At 40.4% G+C, this 23,805-nt stretch overlaps 2 protein-coding genes across 4 annotated transcripts; one reads left to right on the top strand and one right to left on the bottom strand.

Moving 5' to 3' along the window:
- Positions 1-2,487: 2,487 nt before the first annotated feature.
- eno1b (enolase 1b, (alpha)) lies at positions 2,488-14,071 on the bottom strand. 3 transcript variants are annotated; one of them, XM_088338277.1, is made up of 14 exons: positions 13,998-14,071; positions 13,440-13,546; positions 13,198-13,329; positions 12,970-13,064; positions 12,792-12,887; positions 10,397-10,455; positions 10,211-10,280; positions 9,360-9,493; positions 7,255-7,477; positions 6,980-7,177; positions 4,497-4,698; positions 4,297-4,405; positions 4,143-4,201; positions 2,488-2,667 (listed from the first exon to the last, which is right to left on the bottom strand). In XM_088338277.1, the coding sequence occupies exons 4-14, from the start codon at positions 13,052-13,054 to the stop codon at positions 2,601-2,603; spliced, it is 1,302 nt and encodes a 433-aa protein (XP_088194403.1). In that variant the 5' UTR covers positions 13,055-13,064; positions 13,198-13,329; positions 13,440-13,546; positions 13,998-14,071; the 3' UTR covers positions 2,488-2,600. The 3 variants fall into 3 exon arrangements, with proteins under 3 accessions (XP_088194403.1, XP_088194405.1, XP_088194404.1); XM_088338279.1 differs by having other exon boundaries at positions 12,970-13,096; XM_088338278.1 differs by lacking the exons at positions 13,440-13,546; positions 13,998-14,071 and having other exon boundaries at positions 13,198-13,338.
- Positions 14,072-17,130: 3,059 nt separating this feature from the next.
- Positions 17,131-21,320, top strand: ppil1 (peptidylprolyl isomerase (cyclophilin)-like 1). Its single transcript, XM_088337160.1, has 4 exons — positions 17,131-17,309; positions 17,487-17,641; positions 19,631-19,699; positions 21,066-21,320. The coding sequence occupies exons 1-4, from the start codon at positions 17,254-17,256 to the stop codon at positions 21,284-21,286; spliced, it is 501 nt and encodes a 166-aa protein (XP_088193286.1). The 5' UTR covers positions 17,131-17,253; the 3' UTR covers positions 21,287-21,320.
- The last annotated feature ends 2,485 nt before the right edge of the window (positions 21,321-23,805 follow it).

Raw genomic sequence — 23,805 nt, forward strand, 5'->3', positions numbered from 1 at the left:
TTTTCAGTTTCTCCGTTTTTCTCTTAACTTCTTTATACAACATAATAATTCATAATATAATGCATCAAAGCAAGTGAGACGTTTGAGAGCCGGCTCTCTTTAATGAGTCAAGCCGAAAAAGCTGGTTCTCTAAAAAGAGACGGACTTCCTTTCACTACACAACTACCACGGAATGATGCATGATGGTAAATCCCCGAGCGGCAGACGCATGCGCACAGTAGCATCGAACCGCTCGCTTCGTTTGCAACGAAAAAAACGATACAGAGATAGAGGCTACCACGGCGAACTTGTTTGACTTGATTGATTTGTCGTTTTATCATAGTCGGTGTATACTGGATTCTACCCAGAATTGACAAATTTGCGAATTATGACCAGCATAAAATGACTATACACTCTCATACTGCTCAATACTGCATTAAGCTATCACCTAGGTCTTACATCATCTCAGTACTGTTTGATTGACTTAAACACATAGAATGAAGTCATTTTTCCCCAAAATGTGGCAGAGAAGCTTTGAACATGTCATATTTCATACTGACCTTAACACTAAAAAGATTGGCCGCTTCACACAATCTTCAGGTCCCTTATCGCTGACTCAAATTCTTGGCTCGCGGGCCATTTGGTGCCCTCAAGGTAATAGTTCGGGGCCCCCAACAAAAACATGAAAGCCTAATGTTAGAGCTTAATGTTCAACTATTTTGAGCCAAGGCAAATTTCTTTCATTGAAAAAAAGCTCCACAAGTCAGTGCCTATGCATTTCCGGTAATAGTAAATCCCAAAGAAAGGTAGAAAGGTAGCTTATGCTAGACCGCGCAGGCACACAAATTGGACAATTTCCTACAACACAGTACAACAATTAATTACTGAAAATATTGTACTAATATTTGAGATCGATGTACGTCCGCCCTGTAATATGATTGGTTAGCGACTTCCTAGTTAGACCCACGTAGTGCGTACACAAACTAAACGCAAAAATTATTTATTTCAATTGAAATGCGGAATGCTGAAGTGTGGAAGGCAATAGTCAATTCTATTGAACCAAAGCTAAAACAACATTGGATGCATTCTACATGAATCTTTTGGTAAGTTTCTGCCTTTAAAAACCCGATGCGGCCCAACTTTGCGCAGACCTTGGTTCCAGTGGCCCAGAGTAAGTTGAGTTGGAGACCCTTGCTCCAGATCTCGACATAATTGCAATGTATAATTTTGATGAAATGCTTCTACATACAGTAACCATTTATGAATGAATGAATTTACTTTAGTTGTAAAAGCAGATTTCCTAGTATATATGTTCTCTTAAATAGTTTGCAATAGTCTGTGCAGCCCTTTGAGACTCTTTGTGGTTAAGGGCTATACAAATAAACATGACTTGACTAATATATAAAAGTTTTTTTTTCGTTTTTTTTTAAATTCATCCATCACTCTGACGGAAGTTTAAATTTCAGACACCTTATAGTCTGGTGTGCCTTATTTATGAAACAAGTCGCCCATAGAGAAATATTTTGAGGGTGTTGTCACGACCAGCACAAAATGTAGACCCAATCGCGTAACTTTTCTCACTAATTCATTGAGATATAGGGGAAAGGCAGCGCCAGTGATCCGGAGCTCGCTGGACGCACTAAGCAAGCCGCTCACAGGACCGGAGCGTGTTCCGAATGCGGAAGTGGATCTGCCGGAGCGAGAGATCGTGGTGTCGAACACGGAAAAAACAGGAGAGCAAAACGTGTTCTGGGTCACAAAACAGGTCGTAGCCAGAGATAAATGGGGAAATCAGGAATGGACGGGACTGACAGGAGTCAGAGTCGAAGAGCTGGCCTTGTAGAAACAGAGGTTCGCTGATGTACTGACAACCGGAGAGTGACAGGATTGGGCTTAAAGAAGGACAGGGAACCAATCAGGTAGCCCGCAGCGGCCAGCGCCAAATGAGCGGGCACAGGTGATCCAATCAGTAATCATGACAGGTGTGTTATAATCAGCTGTGCTTTATTTATACTCTGGAGATTACGGTAAGCATGTGTCGACATTGCCCAACTGCCTATCTGCTTGAATCTTACTTTGAGCACAGTTGTTTGGGGCGGAATACATAACATTGGAGGAATGAATGACTAGGGATGTAAGAAAATTAACAAACTTGCAGGAATGTATCAAAATTCTGCCAGTCTTATGTTTTGCTATGGCTAGTCTTAGAGGCAATGGATGACATATTTTCATTAAATGTAAATGGCCTGCATTTATGCATATGACATTTCAAGTCAATGAAGACCTCCCAAAGCACTTTACAACGTGCTTCACACTTACCCATTTACACACACCGATAGCAGCATTAGCCATGCAAGGCAACTACCTGCTTATCGGGGGCATTAGGGATTCAGTGTCTTATCACAGGACACCTCAACATAGCCGATCCCGCACTTTACCTCCTGAGCTACTGCCGCCCCATTTTAAACAATTCAGAAACAGACAAGAGCTATTTTAATTATTTTTAATTGATGAGATCTGCAGAAATTGCCATTGTTATAACAGTAGTAGCTTAATCATTTTTTTTTTAAATCAATATTTTTGCCGCTCCATTATGGTTTGTTTTGTTTGAAGATGCATTACTATGCCAATGGCTGTCTGAAGTTTCTCCCTGCAAAACAAGCTTCACCTCCCAGCTCCTCTTCTATTCTGGAATGAAAACACTTTATTGTTAGATTCTTAAACGTTTTACACACTCGTGAAAGACACAGAACCCGCCAAAATCACGTTTCAGTTATGGCACTGCTCAGACATCACACCCCTGACTGCATGCATGCCATTTTCTGCTTTGTTGTTTAACGCATGCATGCACAAGCGTTTATGTAACACTCCTTGTTCTGCTCAGCAAAGATATACATTAAATGCAAGATCAAACTTCATTTTTGAGGATTAGACAAAATAAAATAAACGTTTATTATTTCAGAATAAATTATGAGTATGGTGCAGCATGATTTGACAATACGTGTATTTCTTTTAATTGGCTGCAAATGGCACAAGACAGCAGTTTATCTACATTGCACTGGAAATTTGTGAGGTACAGAACCAGTGGTGGTATGTGGACTTCCACTAGCGGTTCAGGAAAGTACTACAGAATTATGTAATAATATAAGCACAAGTGCAAACGAATATGAATTATCCTCACTTCTACCATGTCTGATTTTGTTTTCTAAACCAGTTAGTTATTCTTTGCTTTGAGTCCAAAATAAATTTGTTCAACAGTTTTTGAAATGTTATTATGGTACTCTTTTTAATCTCAAATTTCTGTGCAATTCATTTCTATCTGAGTTGTTGTTTTCTTTTTTAAGTATGCATTGATTCTTTAGGAGCACCAAGTATTTTGTGAAATGTTACTTAATTTAAATAGTTGTTGTGTGTTATTTTCACATGCGCAAGAAGAGCGAAGACTACAGCATCACTAACACAGCATACTTATGACATGCGCATATTGACCAATCAATGACACTAAGGGACTTGTCTAGAGAAGGGACTGCACAATACACAAAGAGGTAAGTATTAGTTTCAGGAGCGAGCAGCAGCAAGTCAACTGCAGGAGAGAGAGTGGGAAAGGTGAGAGGAGAGAGAGTGGGAAAGGTGAGATGGCACAACATTCATTTGGACAGGTAACTTAAAATTAGTTTTACCTTTTCCCCCCATTTTATTAACACTCCACTTATTGAAACATGAATATTTTGTTTGTTTGTACATGATTCAATTGTTTGTTTGTTTGTACATGATTCAAATTGAATCTTTTCTTCCGGCGCCGTCACGAATGGCAGCCACTCCCGTGTTATTTTCGATTGTTCTCGATTGTTCTCAGCTCAGGGATGCTGCTGGAAATGTGAATTTCCCTTCGGGGATGAACAAAGTATCTATCTATCTATCTATCTATCTATTTAGCACCTTGTACTTGTAAAAAAATAAATCATAAAAAACGATATTAATTTGAAAACTCCTTTCTGAATATGTCTTTTGTTTTCTATTACTTCGTTTTGTGGTTTATGTAGCTTCCTCATTTTTCTTGTTTTAAGAAATTGCTTGGCAAAAATCAGAAGCCTTGAAGTACTTATAATGCATATTCAGAATAAATTAATGACAACAACAACAATATATTTAGCGTGACTCACCTGAGTAGCTGATTATACTTGGCCAAGCGCTCTGAGCGGCAAGGAGCTCCTGTCTTGATCTGAAAGTATACAAAAAGTGTGTTCAGTGAAGCTATATTTCTCCTTGCATGGAAAGAAACGCATTTTGTCTTCGTATTGCTCCCGGTGCCCGTACTTGTCCTGTGCACAGGCCGACCACCAAATCAGCGATGAAGGTGTCCTCTGTTTCACCAGAGCGATGGCTCACCATCACTCCCCAGCCACTCTCTTGGGCCATCTTGCACCTGAAAAAACAGGAATATTCACGCGTTCTATCACTTCAGATGAGACTGATTGTCGTCATTTAAAACGTTTCAGAAACCAACATCAACTCACGCTTGCATGGATTCTGTTACGGTTCCTATCTGGTTGACTTTAAGTAACAGACAATTGCACGCCTTCTCCTCCACAGCCTTGCAGATGCGAGTCGGGTTGGTCACGGTGAGATCGTCTCCGACAACCTGGATCTCAGTGCTGGCTGTAAAGTCACTCCATGCGGACCAGTCGTCTTGGTCAAATGGGTCCTCAATGGAAACCACTAGGAATTGCGAAAAAAAAAAAAAAAAAGTTTAATAACTGAATGCAGCGCCGCTGCCTAGCAATCCCGAGGTCTGGCTCATTTCTGAAGAGCAGGACGGCGCTATACGCTCACAACGGAGACCACATGATGTAAACGCTGTACAGGGCCGTAGCCCCGGAAAATGCACACTGCGTATGGCATCAAGTGCCCAGGAGGGCACCAAAAGAAATCAGGGTCATGAAAAAAAGAGTATTGTGTTAAAAGTGTTAATAATATGCGCTATTAAGGTTAAACAATACAAAAGCAGCATAAACCAAATTTCCCGGGAAAAGGGGTGAATCTGCTTTGTGCATCAGCCTATCTCCAGTCGCATGGTGCCCCCCTTCCTTCCCAGTGGAATGTTTGATTATGCCCTATTCACAATTCGGCAAACACCTGTGCAGACATAGCCCCGAAATGGCAATAAGTGTCTGGAGCGAGGAAAAGAAAAAAAAAAAAGAAGAAACGAGATGAAGCTCATGCGTCGCTTTCCGGTAGTCAATTTCATAATAAAAATCTCATTATTGTGCTGTATTTCTACACCGATTTGGCGCACTGTTTTAAAGGGCGCACCCTCTTTGGTTCCAATTATTTTTGTCGGCACATATGGCGCACTGGCCCTATTGGATGTTAGTCTACCAAAACAAGTGTGGGTATATTAAATAGAATAAAATAAAGAAATAAAATAAAAGCACCGGGAACTGAGTTTGATTGTGGTGTGATCAAGTATTTATTGCAAGGTAAAACACTAGAATACAACAAAATTGTAAAAAAAAAAAAAAAAAAAAAGACCATAAAGCATTTGTGCTCAGGGCACCTAAATGGCCAGGGACAGCCATAGGGCTGTACCTGAGTCAGGAGCCTTCTCCTGCTCCTGGCATCTATGGAAACCAGCACTATCATTTTCATGTGGTCGAGCAAACCCTGACCCCCCCAAAAAAACTGGAGAGGGATGTCCACCGCCAGGCAATACTTGCCCAAAGACACACCACAGGAAATTGTACCCTGATGACCCAGGTGTTTAAAGAATATGTATATCAACTTTATGATATAGCCTATTAAGGTCAATGAACCTATTCCTGTAGTACCAATTTGAGAGAATATGATAGAAGCTTAATTGTGTCCAACAGTTTGAATTAAGGGTGAAAAAAAAAATCATTGGACTCATTTTAAACTTTAACAAAAATAGATAAACATGGTTTATTGAGAAAAAAACTCCTCATAAGAAATTTCTGAAAAATTGTTTCGCAATACTTTATTTATTTATATGTATAAGATAATAATAATAATGATAATAACTGATGATATTCTATATATATTAATTGAAAATCAATTTTTTTGTGATGCATCTCAAGAAACGCCCTTACAGTAGTAAATGGTAGCTGTATGATATTGCTGTCTCCATCCATCCATTATCTGCACTGCTTATCCTCAGTAGGGTCGCAGGGGCACTGGAGCCCATGCCAGCTCTCTTTGGGCAGTGGACACCCTGAACTGGTTGCCAGCCAGTCCCAGGGCACAGAGACAGACAACTGACTCGCTTATTCACACCTAGGGACAATTCGAAACCGGCCAGTTAACCTTAGATGCATGTTTCTGGAATGTGGGAGGAAACCGGAGTGCCCGGTGGAAACCCACGCAAGCATGGGGTGAACATGCAAACTCAGCACAGAAAGGCTGGTAGTTGGATTTAATCCAATCACCTCAGAACTGTGCCACGGACGCGCTGACCACTCAGGAGCCGTGCAGCCCCACATTGCATGTTAACAAACGCTATAGAGTAGGTGTCTCAAACAGGCAGAACTGCCGGCCAATTTATGTTAAGAAATTCAAATTTAAAGACAGTCAATGAACACATTTGAATCCGAACACTATAGTTACATTTCTCTACTCAATCTCTCCTATTTGCTGTGTTATTATTTAGTATATTAGTGTTTGGTTCATTATCTTTTTATTTTTTTAAGATATTATTATTATTATATTTTTTTAAAAAGATATTTGATCGCAATTAAATGTTTTTTGTCAAAGCTTTTCTAGCAGAAAACTTGCACAACCTTACCCAGACTTTAGCTCTGACAGCCCCCAAGTAAATTGAGTTTGAGACCCCTGGGCTATTCTTCATATATATCACTTTTGCTGACTCCTCAAATTTTGATTAATAACATCATTGCCACTGCTTTTTATATTCAGAGTGCAATGAGCAAAATTTGATGCAGTATTAAATAGCGTGTATACAAACAGAATGTTAAGAGGAGGTGACCTGGATAATCCTTCACAAAGCTCTTGTAGAGGTCAGCCAGCTCTTTGGGAGCGATGTGACGAGCCGGATCGTCGGGGCTCTTGAAATCCAGGTCGTATTTTCCCTCTCGGTAGAATTCGGAGGCTGCCACGTCCATGCCGATCACAACCTCGTTTGTGTAACCTGCTTTGGAGATGGCCTCCTTTATCAACTCCAATGCTGTGGAAGGAAGGAATTTGAATAAGAATATGAAGGAGAGCACAAAAGAGGCTGAAAACTTGAGTTAAGACCAATACCTTCCTGGTTCTCCAGGATGTTTGGCGCAAAGCCGCCTTCATCACCCACATTGGTGGCATCTTGGCCGTACTTCTTCTTGATGACATTTTTTAGATTGTGGTAGACCTCGGCTCCAATGCGCATAGCATCCCTGAAGGTGTTTGCGCCTATCGGAAGTATCATGAACTCCTGCATTGCCAGCTTGTTGCCCGCATGGGAGCCACCGTTGATCACATTGAAGGCCTAATGGCGGAAGGAAATAAGGGTTTTAATTTCATAAAATTATGTATTTAACTATTTTGTAAACAGCTAGATTTACCGCCAGATTTGCCAGTTTGACTGATTACATAAAACTAGAAGGCCTGATGACGAAGGGAAATAACTGCCCTAATGTCATACAATTATTTTGTAGACAACAGCTAGGTTTACCGTGTGCTGGGAAATCAGTTTACCTGATTAAATATTTGCCCTATACTGTGTTAACTAAATCTATAACAAAATCTAGAATGGCTTTGCCCCATTAGGGCATCACCCGTCTTGAGATGCAAAACCATTTTTGGGTGGCAGTTACCTTTTTGGCAGGGTCATTCACCTCTATAGAGTGACCTATCTGAATGCTTGTAAAATATTGCAATCCTGGCCAAACCATCTCTGGCCTAAGAGAGTAGAATGCCTTTCCAGGAAAGTTACTGAGCCAGCAAAAAACAAAAATGTTGAGTCAGCTTTTTTGGGTTTCCATAGCTTGGGTGACCTACTTGACTGCACACAATGTTGTTGAAATTCAATGTCGTTCTCTCCTGGGAGAGTAGAATGTCTTTATGGGAAAAATGCTCGGTCAGTAAAACCAAAAGTCAAGTCATGATTATTTGTATAGCCGTTAATCACAAGAAGTTTAATAAGGGCTGTAGAGACTACAATTATACCATCCCCTGATCTAAAAGAAAATGAGGTCAAGGACTTTAGCTTGAGGAAATGAAGAAACCTTGAGAAGGGCCTCCACATGAGGTAACCCCCCTTCCAGGAAATCCAGGCTGCAATGGAGGGTCCATGGGCATCAACAGACAATACACAGACATCCTCAACATGAAGGTAATAGCCTAATGTCCTTTTGTTCTCGTATCTAGATTTGCTTGTAACTCGAGCAAATTGACATACTGTACTGAAAAACAGCTAATTTCAAAAGAATCCAAGTTAAGGTATTTTTCTTAGGCTGACCTTACACTAAAAATTGCCGAGTTTACTTTTTTTAGGGACAGTGTTTCCACACAGAGGTCAACCCCTTTAACCTTCTGCAAAACATTCTCTTGAAAATAAATGTTTTTTTACCTGGAGGATAGGACTGTCATTATTAGAAAACTACTGTGTCGACAAAACCAACAAGTCAAGTCATGTTTCTCTGTGACGCCCTTAATCACAAGGAGTCTCAAAGGGCTGCACAGACTACAGGTTATTGCAAACCACAAACAATTAATGCACCATCCCCTGATCTAAAACCTAAACGAGGGCAAGTCAAAATTCAAAAACTTCAACATGAGGAAAATGAAGAAACCTTGTGAATGGACCGCACATGAGGTTATCCTCCTACTAGGATGATCAGGCTGCAACAGATGTTCTAATAACAAATAGTAAACAAATATTATCAACATAAAGTATAGGTCATTCATAAGCTATAGAATAAAAAGTGTGGTTTAAACCTAGATTTAAACAGTTCCACTGAGGTTGCAGATCGAATCTCAGGGGGCAGAGCAACATCAATGGAGAACGCTCTCAAACCTGCGGTTCAGTGCTGAGTCAGTTTTCTTTTTGTGGCGTCTTCACATTAAGAGTGACCTGCCTGATTGCCTGTGAAAGATTGTGATCTTGGCCAAACTTGTTCTAGCCTGTTAGAGTATAATGTCATTCTGGGAAAGCTGCCAAGTCACCAAAACCAAAAATGCCAAGCGAGCTTCTGTTCGGGCGATTTTCACATCTGGGGTAACCTACCTGACTGCCTGTAAATATAGTGTTGAAATTCAATGTTGTTCCTGCCTTGGACCTGTGCATAGCCATTTTATTAAAATTGTGGAAAACCGCTTGAAACAAAGTGACTATTTCGGGGAAGCAAATGTGCAGCATAAAGTCTCACCGGCACAGGCAATATGACCTTAGGGTTTCCCGCGAGATCCGCAATGTGACGATATAAAGGGACTCCTTTTTCCGCTGCACCTGCCTTGCAAACGGCCAGTGACACACCCAGGATGGCATTGGCACCAAATTTAGCTGTTGTACATAAAAAATAAAACAATAGATGAGAAAAGAAGAAATAAAACAACCACTAAGTGTGAAAGCCAACAGTAAAATGAAATGAAATGATCTGCATTTATATAGCGCTTTTCAAGTCAATGACTTCCCAAAGCGCTTTACAATGTGCTCCACATTTCCCAATAGCGGCCTTGCAGCCATGTAAGGCGCTAACCTGCTTATTGGGGGTATTAGGGGTTCAGTGTCTTACCCAAGGACACTTCGACATGTAACACGGACGAGTCGGGATTCGAACTGGGATCCCTTGATCCCAAGACGAGCGCTCTACCTCCTGAGCTACTGCCGCCCCTGAAGTGAAATGATCTGCATTTATATAGCGCTTTTCAAGTCAATGACTTCCCAAAGCGCTTTACATTGTGCTTCACATTTCCCAATAGCGGCCGTGATCTATGCAGCCATGTAAGGCGCTAACCTGCTTATTGGGGGTAATTGGGGGTTCAATGTCTTACCCAAGGACACTTCGACATGTAACACGGACAAGCCGGGATTCGAACTGGGATCCCTTAATCCTAAAACGATCGCTCTACCTAAGATTATTCATTCAGTTATTTGATTCAGGCATACATCATATCCATTCATCACTTACGGATAATTTATACCATTTAAATTAAAAATTAAAACACCAATCGTTAAAAAAAAAAACATTAAAAAATAAAAGCAACCGTCGCCGCCTACATTTGTTCTCTGTGCCGTCCATGTCGATCATCATTTGGTCAATTTTTGCTTGTTGGACGACAGATACATCCTGAAAAGAAGTAAAGGACGAGCAAACACGCTAATGTGTATAAATACTGAGACAATGAATACAATTGAAATAACAGTAAAAATAATAATTCAGTCCACGAACAATGATTTTCTTACCTGCGCAACAAGTGCGGGCCCGATTGATGAGTTGATGTGATCCACTGCCTGTGACACACCTGAGGTGAGAAAGCAAGTATTGAAGTTTGGAAAAATAACTGGTTTGAAGGTAGACTGAATAATATTTGACCACGAGATGGCGCTGTATTGCGTGGTGCAACCGAAAGCACCAGGAAGATTAAAAACTACGGAGACTCAACGACCAAACTGCACCATTTTTCTATCAAGCCTTTCACAAGATTTGTGTTCTTTTAGGGTATCCATAGCAGCACAACGGCACGCAATCATGTCAGCAGGTGATTATTTAAAATAAATACAAATTTCTTGACCAACTTGTATTTAAAAAAAATGCACATTTACATGATAGTTTGTCTATTTTTGCTAATTATTCAAATCAATGATTTTTAATGAATTTTACCACTAGGAGGCGCCAAATAAAAACAATGTTGCTTTTGATCAGGTAGATAACGACACACAGTAGACTGCAGTATAAAGCAGGGGTCTTCAAGCGTCAAACTACTTTTGCTACTTATTAGTGAAAGGGGCACCTAGTTTGATATACATTTCCAAAATAGCAACTTGGCTAGATGGCTTGCTAAATATATAAAAAGTCGCTTGATAGTTAGCTAGAGAAGTAAACAGGTAGAGATAACTAAAAGGGAGCTAAATCGCTAGCTAAAAGAGTAAAAAGCCTAATAAATAGCCAGATACTAAGTTAAAAAAGAGCTAGATAGCTATCTAGAAAGGCGCCTAAAAGATAGCTTGATAACTAGCAAAAAAAGATAAATTGTTAGCTAGAATGCATGAAACAAAGCTAGCTAGAGAGCTTGCTAAATAGGAAAAATGAAAGATAGCCAGCTGCAAAGCTAAAAGGTAGCCAGATAGCTATCTAAAAAAAAAACCTGCAAATGTTCTTGCTCATTCACTACCTGATTGGTTCCCTGTTCTTTTTAAGCCCAGTCCTTTCACTCGCCTGTTGTCAGTCCGTCAGCGAACCTAGGCAACTAGGCAAACATTTTGACTCTGACTCCCTTCAGTCCCGCTTTTCCACCCGTCCGTACCTGATCTCTCCGTAGGCTACAACCTGTTTTTGTCCTCGACCACGTTTGCTCTCCTGTCCCGGCTATCGACCGTTTTTTTTTCCGTCCTTGACACCGCCATCTCCTGCTCCGGAAGATCCACTTCCGCATTCGGATCACGATCCGATTGTGTGAGCGGCTTGCTTCCCACGTCCAGCGAGCACCAGATCGCGGGCGCCGCCCTTCTTCTTTCTATCAATAAACTTGTGGTAAAGCTACGCAATTGGGTCCTGATCTCGTTCTGGACGTGACAGAATAATTGAATTTGTTTAATACATGGATATATATGCATTCTATTCTTTTGATGAGTTGCTTAAAATATTTATACACACATACATACATATATATGTCTCATCTCATCTCATTAGCTGTACCGCTTTTCCTTATTAGGGTCGCGGGGGGGCTGGAGCCATCTCCGGGCAGTGGGCAGGGGACACTCTGAACTGGTTGCCAGCCAATCGCAGGGCACACGGGGCTCAGTCACACCTAGGGACAATTTGGACTGGCCAATTCACCTGAAATGCATGTCTTTGGAATGTGGGAGGAAAACCACGCAAGCACGGGGAGAACATACAAACTCTGCACAGTAAGGCCGGGAGCAGGATTTGAACCCACGCAGGAGGTTCCCACAACCTCAGAACTGTGCCGCACACGTGCTAACCACTGCTCTGCCTTGCTATATATAATTTTTTTTTTTGTCCATGGAGCCCATGAACTGTAATTTATTTGAATATCTAAATTAACAATTTATCATGTCGTTACTATGTTATTACCAGGTTAACGATCAAAAATAGACTTAGTCAACCAATAAAAAAAAAAAATCATATTACAAGAAAATCACAATGACCTAGAACTGGTGAGCTATTTTCAGAACAGATCCTTCGGGCACCACGTTGGAGACCTCAGTATATTGTATCTCTCCTTGTAAATACAACACAACAACGTGGCCCCAGCTGTAATTTTGTGGATTTCTTGCCACTTTTGTGTTGATTGGCTTATAATGTAGATCGTGATGGTGGCATTTGAAGAAATGTTGTTTTTCAATTTTTTGTAGTGCAAATATGTCGATAACCAATGCACTAGGAATACAAATACTTATTACCAAGGCCAAGCTGATGTAAGATAAAGACAGCATAGAAGAGAGGTTGCTTATTACACAGATTTAGCAATACTAACTTGTCCCTTGACACTTGCTTATTGTCTAGCGGCTAAATGAGGTTATGAGTCTGTACTTGTATTTGACTTTTATGCTGAAGGACAAATATGCATACAAGGAAATTATTTTATGTTTTAGACAAGTAAAAAAAAAAAAACACCTTTTCCGAGGTAGCGTGTCTTGTCATTATCCCGCAGCTCCAGAGCTTCATAAATTCCAGTCGATGCACCGCTTGGTACGGCTGCTCTGAACAACCCTAATGCCATAGACAAGAACCAGGAAGACAAAAACGAAAAAAAATGAAATAATAATAATATCGCACTGTTTAAGTATCTTACCTTTGGCTGTATAAAGGTCAACCTCCACAGTGGGGTTCCCACGGGAGTCAAAGATCTCCCGAGCGTGGATTTTCAGAATGGACATGGTAAACCACCTTGAGATATAGAAGAGGATTGAGATGGATCTCTTGACAAGACATAGGAGTATATATGAGGCCCAAGCGGAGGAAATACAATTTAACTGTGTTATATTACAATGATTTCCTTGGGAAATGATGGAACACTTACCTTTCTTTTCTCACTGTGCTACGCGAAGCTTCCACTCAAAGTTACTTTGACCTGGCTTCAAGATTAGAATTTACATGCTTCTCCACCCTTAATTGGATTAGATGTGCTCATCTCATGAGTCACGTGCCCGTTCTAGTGCACCAATGCGAAGGCGGCATCGCAGTTAAAAAATGTTATGCAGTGCAGTTGTATAGTAGAAGTAAAAGCACGAATTTAAGTAAAACACTAGAATGGTTCTGCACCATTAGAGAATCGCCCGCGTTGAGACTCAAAACCATTTTTTGGGAGGCATTGGCAGATGAGAATGGAAAACCCAGAGTAAGATTGGGTCCAGATGGAGACTTAAATCCTGAAATAGAGGTAAGAACAGCCAAAATATTGAATTGTGTCAGAACCCGAAAACACAGTGGATCCAAATGCGTAACGTTTTCACACCAAGCTTTTTTTTTTCGGAAAACGGGGCAGTCATGCGCGGGAACACAAACGCCAGCGTTTTAGCAATCGCAGGGCAGAAGAAGCGAGTCGGAGAAGTCAGGCATGGGAAAATAGGAAGCCAGGGGCAGACGAGATCTAAACCAGACAGGACAGACGGGATCGATACCAGATACAGAATACACGAGCAGATACCGGACAGGACGGGACAGACGGGATCGAAACATGATACAGGATGCACGAGCAGGATACCGGACAGACGGGATCAATACCGGACACAGGATGCACGAGCAAGATAACGGACAGGAGGGGATCGATACCGGATACTGGATACACGAGCAGGATACCGGACAGAAGGGGATAGATACCAGATACTGGATACACGAGCAGGACACCACACAGAGTCAGATTGCATGCCTTGCAAGTGCAGAGGTTCGTTGAGGGACGGACCAGGAGTTAATGAGAGCACTGAGTTTAAATAGGAGCGGTGCTAATCAGGCAATGAGCAGAAGCTGGCACCAAACGAGCGGGCACAGGTGAGGTCAATGGGCAATCGTGACAAATTGTCTATGTCCGTGTTTCTCAATTATTCACATACTTTTGGTGGGGACAAAACAAAGATGGCTAACTATGAATGGTAACACGTCACCTCCGTCCATGCCAAATCTACACCTTTCGGCACATTTTCGCTAAGGAAAAACGTGAGCATTTAATTTCATAAAGTGACAGCTTGATTTATTTGGCTTTCTGCTGTCCGCTGCCAACATATTTAACATAACAAGCACACCGGTCTAAGCTTGTCTCCGTCCGAGGTCGCAGTGAAGTGCTACAAGAGGAAACTTTTGTTTGTTTATTCAACCTGTCTCTTTTCGCCCGCCTCTTTTCGCCCGTCTCCGCATCCGTGTCCAACATTTTTTTCATGGGGCCACTTGAGGGCCTGCTACACTTCGTCCCTACACTTCATACCTAATGCTTGGACTCTGATAGATAGATGGATAGATAGATAGATAGATAGATAGATAGATAGATAGATAGATAGATAGATAGATAGATAGATAGATAGATAGATAGATAGATAGATAGATAGATAGATAGATAGATAGATAGATAGATAGATAGATAGATAGATAGATAGATAGATAGATAGATAGATAGATAGATAGATAGATAGATAGATGGATTCACATTTCCATCAGTCTCCTCATGTTAGAAAATAACATATGAGACATAGAATACATATAGCTTATAGAATGCTTAATGCACTGCATAATAATAATAATAATAATTTCCTTTGTATTGTCATTCTTTGTAACAATGTACACAGAACGAAATGTCGATACACCTGACCCGTTGTAGCGAGTCGATGCAGCCGCAGCCAGAGGGCGCCGCCATTATACCAATTAGGTATGTCTCGGTCGAGGCGCGAACCAGCGACCTCCCAGTCTCAAAGCGGGCACACTACCATCTAGGCTACTGAGCTGGTGGCCAAATGAAAAAAAAACACTGAATGCCACTGGTCCCTGGTGTTGTGGGGGTGCGATTGCACTTTTTTCTGGGAAAGTTTTAAAAAAAAAGTTCCCTTGACTGGGGGCCCCGCCCGCTGTTTAAGAACCACTGGTCTACACATGTATTGTTTGGAAAGGATTAACCTAAAAATGAAGAAAAGAAACGATAGAAAAAATTCCCGGTCACCAAAATCAAAAGTGCTGAGTCAGATTGCTTTGGCAAAAATGGGAGTCATATCGAGACACCGTCCTTCATTTCTTGGGTGGACGGACTGACACACAAACAGGACAAACAGACTACATTTCCCACAATTCGTGTGAACTACAATATGTGCGAAGTGACGGGTAAGTGCCACTACATGGCAGTATATCCATAATGATGCCCAAGAATGGAGTTGAGAAATGAATGATCGTAAAATGTCCAAGATTTTCTTATGCATTGATGCCTCTACCTACAATAGTAATCCGTTCCTGCATTGTGCTCGTATCTAGATTTGTTTGTATCTGGAGCAAATTCACTGTACTGAAAACCAGTGAATTTGTTACCGGCCTTTCAAAAGCATCCAAGTTAACCAAGTTAAGGTATTTTTCTTATAACATATGATATGTGTGTACTAGTGACATTTGTTCAAAGCAACTGTAACATTTATGACTTATTAAATATTAAATCTTTCCTAGATTAAAGTTACTTTACACGGAGGAGTAGTTACATTTATTTTACATATCAATTACAATTATAAGAGTCTTCAGGCCCTTTGAGGACAGCCATTACGCTGATTCGGTGAAAAAGAGGTTGTCACGCCTGGATTTCAGTATTTTTCTTCTGACTTTGTTGTTTTTCTTATATACTAACATTATTTCATAGGATTCCAATTCGGACAATGTAGATCAGGGGTATCAAAAAAGCGCCCCACGGGCCAATCAGGCCCGCCAACAGATTGAATTCAACGTTGAGAGAAATGCTCGGGAAAAAGGAAACAGCTGCACTTTTATATCTGTCCACTTGATGTCGCCAAAGATAAGCACCACTCAATACTGTAGTTCCCTCTTTCTCTCTCTCTCTCTCCCCTCTCTCTCTCTCTCTCTTTCTCTCTCTCTCTCGCGCTCTCTCTCCATCTCTCTCTGTGTCTGTCTCTCACTCTCCCTCCCCCTCTTTCTCTCTTTTTCCTAACTTTCTCTGTCTCTCCTTCTTTCTCTTTCTGTGTCTCTTTCTCTTTTTTCCTTTCTTTCATTTTCTCTCTCTCGTTCTACCATTCTATTATTCTCTGACTATTATTCTTTCTCTGTCTGTCTCTTTTTCCCTCTCATTGTCTCTTACTATCATTCTCTTGCATTTTCTTTTTCACCCTTCTCTCTCTCGCTCTCTCTCCCTCTCGCGCTCTTACTCTCTTTTTCCTAACTTTCTCTCTCTCTCTCTTTCTCTCTCTCTCTGTACATCTAATTTTCCTCTCTTTTATTGTCCTTCTCTCTCTCTTTTTCTGTCATTCTCACTTTCTATCAGTCTCTCTTTCTGTCTCTCTATCTCTCTTTGTTTAGTACTCTCTCTCTCTTTCTCTTTCTGTCATTCTCACTTTCTATCATTCTCTTTCTCTTTCTTTCTCTTTGTCCCGAACTCGTGCTATTCTCCCCATCTCTCTCTCTCACTCTCTCTATCTCTCTCTCTTTCTCTCTCCCTCTCTCTCTCTGTCTCTTGCATTTACTTTCTCCCCATCTCTCTCTCTCTCTCCCTCTCGCTCTCGCTCTCTCTCTCTCTCTTTTTGTTTGTTTTTTTCTCTCTTTTCCCCTTTCTGATCTACTAGTCCGACTCCCGTGAGAGTATTTTTCTTCTATTTGGGCCCGAGCTCAAATGCGTTTGATACCCCTGGTGTAAATCAAAAACATAACTTACATTTGGTAAGAGAAGTTTTGAATCTGCTCCAATATGTCTCCACCACAGCTGGTTGGCTGTAAATCATATGGCCAATAGGGGGCAGCAAATCATGCCTGTCAGCGACATGCTGCGGATGACGTCAGAAGACGGAACCGGAAATACATCGAAATCCATTCGAAACAGCGTGTGGCGCATTCTATTTAGCGAGTGTTTGCATTATTTTTTACTTTTAATTAAATTGCTTTTATAATGTCAGGTATTCCTCCAGACACATGGCAACCACCCACTGTTTCATTGGAGACGACGTATGTTTTCATTTGAATAATTTTCGCGATTGTGGTAGCTTGCAATTGTTCTGTATGAATGCCTTTATATTATATTTCTATTCTTTACATTTGTGTTTGTTTGGATTGTTACATTTGTACAAGCGATGCATCAACTTCAATGCAATTCATAAATTCTGAAATTATATTCCATTGCAGGATGGGGACACTAGTGTTGGAACTGTACTGGAATCATGCACCCAAGACCTGCAAAAACTTTGCTGAATTGGCTCGGAGAGGCTACTACAACAACACAAAGTTTCATAGGATCATACAGAATTTCATGGTGCAGGGTGGTGATCCCACTGGCACAGGTTAGTTTTTTTAGTCGGCAAATGCAATCCATTGTTATTTCCACGTTAGTTTTTTATAATACGCCTGCTTATAGAATAGAATATTGTTTGTCATTGATTACAATGTATTCAGCATTGTTAACAACGAGATTAAACATGGATCTACAGGATAAATATGTAGTAAAAGACAGAAAGATTCAAAAAGCCTTATAGAAGTCATTTAATGAAGGCGACACAAGCTGTATGGATATATATCCGCAATATTAACTTACTTTCGAATTGACTAAATTGCACGCAGCGCATCTTTTGGACCACATGCCTCAAGTTTAACTTAATTACAATATGAATGAATTACAGTGTTTCATTGCTGTGATACAAACAAGGAAGTGTAAACAAACACTCACCAGTTTCTTTAAAACAGCTTCCAGGCTTGTGAAACTGTACTTAAAAATAGGTGGAGCTTATGCTTAACAGCTTTTCTAAGACTGTACAGTGGAGAGAGGAAAACAAGCCGAAGAGAGCAGCCCCTGTGTTTAGCATTGCAGCTAACTTATGCAGCCAGGAGTTAAAACCAGAGAACCGGGACTTCACCGCATGCGAGGTGACAACTTGTATCTTTTCACAATCGGATACGAGCTGATCTTCTCTCTCGTCTCATGATTACATCCGTTGTTGAAATATAATATTGATTATATGCATTTTGACAGCATTGGAAAACATTAAAAGTGTTTGTGTTATGTTTGTCCTCCTACAGAAACCATATTAAAACAAACATTTCCCTCCCCCATCTTTTACCGTATTTTCCGCACTATAAGGCGCACCGGGTTATAGGGCGCACCCCGAAAAAAAAGTTTTTGTCCTATATTTTACATACATAAGACGCACCGGATTATAAGGCTCTACAATGGGAACGTCGACAAAACGGTCAGATAGTTCAGTCAAACTTATTACCCCCTTAACATTCCAAAAGCTTGCAAAGAAGCAAATATGTGTCGAGAACACGTGCGGATGCGGTGTCCGGCCTTGGGATTCAAGAAATGCCAACCATTCCTTAGTTTCTATTTTCTTTTTCGCTCGCAACTTTACTGTGCATATGACAATAAACACTTGGAATTGAGTTTAATTTAAAAATAGACACTGCATTCCATCCATTATCTGCACCGCTTATCACAGAAACATCGAGCTCAGTCAGAAACAAGATACAGGGAAAATATATAGCCGGAGTAGCTCACCGAAGTCGTTGTGTTCAATAATAGTGTGCAACCATGGTCCTCTTATATCCGTGAGTGTAGTAAATCCAGGAGAATAAATTTTTTACAAATACAGAATAGTAAAAAATGCTTTCTCTTTGCCGTCAACCCAACGTGTGATCACATTCATCTTTTTCGGCCAATTGCAGGCTTTGTTTTGCCGCTTAAGCCTATGCCAGAAAAAAAAAGGATCCGCCCTTTTACCTCCGAATAACTTTAGCCAATAGTGATCGATTCAAATAATGATTGACACATTTGTTAGCCAATGAAACGCCGGTAAATAAATCCCAGCATACACCGCGGACTACTTGGTGTTCGGGGGGAAATCTAGTCGGCGGCTGCTGCATTAGTTGCAAGACTTTGCGACTAATGCACTGTATTATGAGGCACATGGTCAGCTTTTGAAAAAAATAAAGGCTTTTAGGTGCACCTTATAGTGCGGAAAATACGGTAATTTGTTAACTGTTTTAGAAAAGTACCAGGGAGCAACTTGGCAGCACTAAAAGGCCGCACGCAGTTTTTGAGCTGCAGGCTGCCAACCCCTGATCTAGATGTATATATATTCTACAATTTTGTGTGCTTATTTAGGGTAGTAAGGACTAAGGAAGAAACCGTCTCTGAGCCTGTTAGTCTTTGTTTTAAGAGACCTGTAGCAGAGAGGGCAGCAGGTCAAAGAGGTGGTGGTAGGGGTGAGAGGAGTCCTTTATAATGTTGTGGGCTCTGGAGTTAGTTAAAAAATTGTGACATATATATTTTCCAGGTCGAGGTGGTGCCTCCATATATGGGAAACAGTTTGAAGACGAGATCCACCCAGACCTCAAATTCACTGGTAAGTAGTGTGTCAATCAGACAATAAATGGGATTAAATTATAATTATTTTTCACACTTTAATATCAGTATATTTAGTAAATCATTGTCAAATGTATGGAATTATCTGATGGATGTAAGGCATGACATGTTTTATATTTTAATAAGCTTTTGAGTCGTCTTTGATACGCATTTTCTGATCTTTGAAAGATTAATGTTTTTAAAGAGGTGAAATTGTTAAACCGAGTAATAGTGCACGTGTATTTAAAGGACTGCACAGAATTTGTTAAGCATTGCTTTGTGAGGTTAAAAACAAAAGAAGTATGCTCGTTAGATTTTATTTTTTTAAGTGGCAAAATAAATTTTAAGGCGCATTCCCAAAAAATAGTCTCTTGTGATATTTCTTTCATACATAAGGCCTGACGGATTGTAAGGTTCATAAGTACCATATTTAAGCATTGATTCATAAGTCAATATATATCACTGATAACAATGCAAAAAATGGATGCAACAAAATCGAACTCAGATCGCTGCAGGGAGAGCACTGGATCCTATCCACTAAACTACTTGGGGATACAGATGACTCATGAAAATACATTAAATTTGATGTCATCATCTTATTATGTAAATTTGACTCAAGGTGTCACGTTGATATTGTTATTGGGCTGGACTACTATTATCTTGTCATACGTTAAACTGGTCCGTGGTACAGAAAAGGTTGGGGACAACAGAAATCAAGTATTGCATCGCCGACGTGCAAATTCTTCACAAAGCGCACGAGATTCTGAACAGAATGAAGAGAAAGACATTGTGGGAAGTAATTCTGTTGTCCTGAAATATTAGAACAAATGCATGGCCACACATATTCAAAAACGTTATGTACTTACAATGCTTAGTTTGAGGCAAGAAAATGTGAAACCTTTTATCCTGATTTTATATCCCCGTCTATTTTCTCATTTCTCTAACATTTGTGTCTGGTACCATAACTAAAAATGTGTGATAAGACCTAGTGCCTATCCCTCAAGGCCTGAGTGTTAGGATTCGGTGCTCTATCCGCCGCTGTCTGGGTTTTATCCTGGTTGCCACCATTGTCATGCAATAACGGTCAGCAATAATTATAGAATAATTGCTGAATTATGATATGACACTGTTATGCGTTTCCAATGTTGTCCGCACGAAGTCACACTGCGTTATAAAGCTCATCTTCACAATTTTGGCCAATTTTATTTATTTTTTGTATTTTTTTGGTGTGCACATAGTCCGCTAAATAAGGTTATTTTTACTCATCTAGGAATGTAATTTGGGTTTTGAAATGAGCATCCTAAGCGAAACTCTGTTTGCGTATCTGACACAGTTGCATATTTGCGTCTTACTATTTTTTTTATTAGGCGCTGGTATTATAGCGATGGCGAACGCTGGACCAAATTCCAACGGAAGTCAGTTCTTCCTCACGCTCACACCCACACAGTGGTTGGACGGAAAGCACAGCATTTTTGGGAGAGTGCACCAAGGGATTGGAGTGCTGAACCGGATTGGCTTGGTGGAAACCAAAGCCCAAGATCGACCGGTTGATGACGTGAGGATCATCTCAGCTGCTGTGTCCAATTGATGTTTCTTTTGTCTAATAAATACTTTTTAGAACATTTCTAGTGCTTTTTGGTCATGTTGAGAAATGTAAATATCTGTGAACATGCCACTTCTCCTCGTACTACATAGACCTGGCCTTTGTAAAAAAAAAAATAAAAAAAAAATAAACCAAGTACTGATATTTAGGTGGATGGAAAATTCACATTTTTGTATCCGGCCAAATTCCTATTGTATCTATATGTCAAACTGAATTTAAATTATTGAAGTATGTTAAACTAATCCATAATGAAATTTATTGTACATATCTAGTCAGTGTTGTAAACTACACCCACCATTAAAATATAACAAAAGAAGACGGCCAGCAACGATCTAAACCCAGTATTGGCAACCCCAAATGTTAAAAGCCATATTGGACCTAACAAACATGTTTGGAGCTGGAAAAAAAAAAACATGCTTTATATTTTACCACAATAATGAAGACAATACATACACATACAGTACACACACACACATATATGTATATATAAAATCTTTATTCAGTGGAACATGTTAAGAATGTTTGTGTCCTGTTTGTCCAACAGGAACCGTGTAATTTTCCATTATCAAACATTTTTGAAAACAAGCCAGGTAGTGCCACAGAGCAACATGTGGCTACAAAGCCGCTTGTTGCTGACCCCTGGTCTAAAACATTTGGAAGACGAGTTGGTCATGGACAACACAACAAAAAGTTTTTAATCGAAGGTCAATAAAATATTTAATTTCGCCTGGTACACTCCTGTCAATTCTGCTTTGTTTTCATCCTTAAATGTGCATAAGGGACTTTAGAATGTTAAATACTCAACCTTGGCTTGTGCCAAAGGAGTAGAGGGAAAAACTACATGTTAGAATAGAAGAACATCATTTAGAAGTCATTTTGATAGCTCTTGTTCAGAACCCCGTAAAATGTAAAAATTGAACATAACATTAGTCAGATTGGGTCAATGTACTAAATAAGCCCAAATAAGCACTAGATAGATTGATTACATGCATATTCTCATTGATATTAGTACTACTCGCAAATATCAAGACTTTTACCATTTTATCTTATTTTTAGAATTCCTAATATAAATTGCATATGCATATGGATGTCATAAAAATATACCATATAACTATTGAACTTGGAATGCCAAATTAAGGCTGTCAAAGTTTATCTGGGATAGAAAGAGATTTATCACTGCACTAACTTGAGAAATAGCTTTGAGTTCAGGTGGGTTTAAAGCTTTTCTAAATACAAGCCTTACGTTTTGGAAGCACCAGTACTTTCACAATGCAACACACTCGACCAGGGGTGGGCAGAATTTCAGAGTCACAGGCCACATTGGGTTAAAAAATTTGGCCGGGGGCCTGGCCGGGCATAGAAACCTATCCAAATTTTCTCATGCATATTTATAAAATATATATATGGATTCCTGTTATATTTCTTTTTAAATATACTCGTTTCATCAAATTGGTAGTGAGTCACAGCTGTAGCTGCAGTAAATGTTTTATAGTTTGGTATTTTCCCACAACTGCAAGAACTGGCAGCTCCTGGTGGTCATTGGAAAGCAGTTGCCATTCCCAGACATCATCACAGCTACAATACTCCGGCCAGACATGGTGCTGATGTAACCGGCAAGCAGGGGGTGCTGTTAGAGCTGACAGTCCCCTCGGAGGACCGGATGGAGGAAGCTCAGAAGAAGAAGGGTGCAAAGAACGCCGATCTTGTGGCTAAATGCCAGAAGAAAAGGGGAAGGGCCTGCTGCGAGCGTATCGAGTCAGGCTGCAAGGGTTTCGGAGGCATGTCTGTAAACTGTGTCCAGGGCCTCCTTTGGATTTGTGGACTGCACAGGCAAAGAGCTATCAATAACACCGGGGGAGCAGCTGAATAGGCTTCACGCTGGGTCAGGTTGAGGAGGGGTAGGGTGGGGGGTTGTGTCGTAGTGCGCCACCTGGACGCAAATCGAGGGATTGAAAAACCCTCAGCTGGGTTTGCTTGGATTAAGGTGTCTGACTAAGACCTGATACACCCACTGACTCTGGGAGAATCACTGATGATGTGAGCAGGTTGCACTATAAGGTGTTTTGAGTAAAAACCATTAGTCATTAAATGTTTTTTGTGGGTTGGCTTGAATCAGACTATAGGTAAGATCTTGGGCCCGAATTCGACCCGTCCCAAAATTTGGGCTGGGTTGGGCTTAAAATGTCAATTATTAGTTGGGCCGGTTGGGCTTCTCTTTCACATTTTTTCCCCTTCGTGGAGGATCCACAAAGCATGCACTTACTTTTACTCAAGTAATTATTCATGTAACAAAAATGCTTACCAAACTATCAGTTAGACTCAAAATCACTAAATGCAAAGGCACGCGGGTTCTTCCTTCCACCTCCCTCACGTCAGATGTCTTTTCTGCTTCTTGCCAAGAGCTTATAAGCTTTACAAATTTTACAAACTGCTTTTTAGCCAAATATATCATTATTTGCAACTTGTTATCTGCATAATTTGATTTTCTTTACAGTGCCATTTTG

Source organism: Urocampus carinirostris, chromosome 6 (assembly GCF_059441175.1).
Source record: "Urocampus carinirostris isolate Australia breed hairy pipefish chromosome 6, RoL_Ucar_1.0, whole genome shotgun sequence".
In the NCBI taxonomy this organism is placed as follows: domain Eukaryota; kingdom Metazoa; phylum Chordata; class Actinopteri; order Syngnathiformes; family Syngnathidae; genus Urocampus; species Urocampus carinirostris.

Coding starts and splice junctions, on each gene's coding strand:
- eno1b (XM_088338277.1), bottom strand. CDS start 13,054: ATGTCCATTCTGAAAATCCACGCTCGGGAGATCTTTGACTCCCGTGGG. Junction 12,888..12,969: donor TGACCTTTATACAGCCAAAG/GTAAGATACTTA, acceptor CTATGGCATTAG/GGTTGTTCAGAGCAGCCGTA. Junction 4,202..4,296: donor TCGGCCTGTGCACAGGACAA/GTACGGGCACCG, acceptor GTATACTTTCAG/ATCAAGACAGGAGCTCCTTG.
- ppil1 (XM_088337160.1), top strand. CDS start 17,254: ATGTCAGGTATTCCTCCAGACACATGGCAACCACCCACTGTTTCATTG. Junction 17,310..17,486: donor ACTGTTTCATTGGAGACGAC/GTATGTTTTCAT, acceptor ATTCCATTGCAG/GATGGGGACACTAGTGTTGG. Junction 17,642..19,630: donor TGGTGATCCCACTGGCACAG/GTTAGTTTTTTT, acceptor TATATTTTCCAG/GTCGAGGTGGTGCCTCCATA.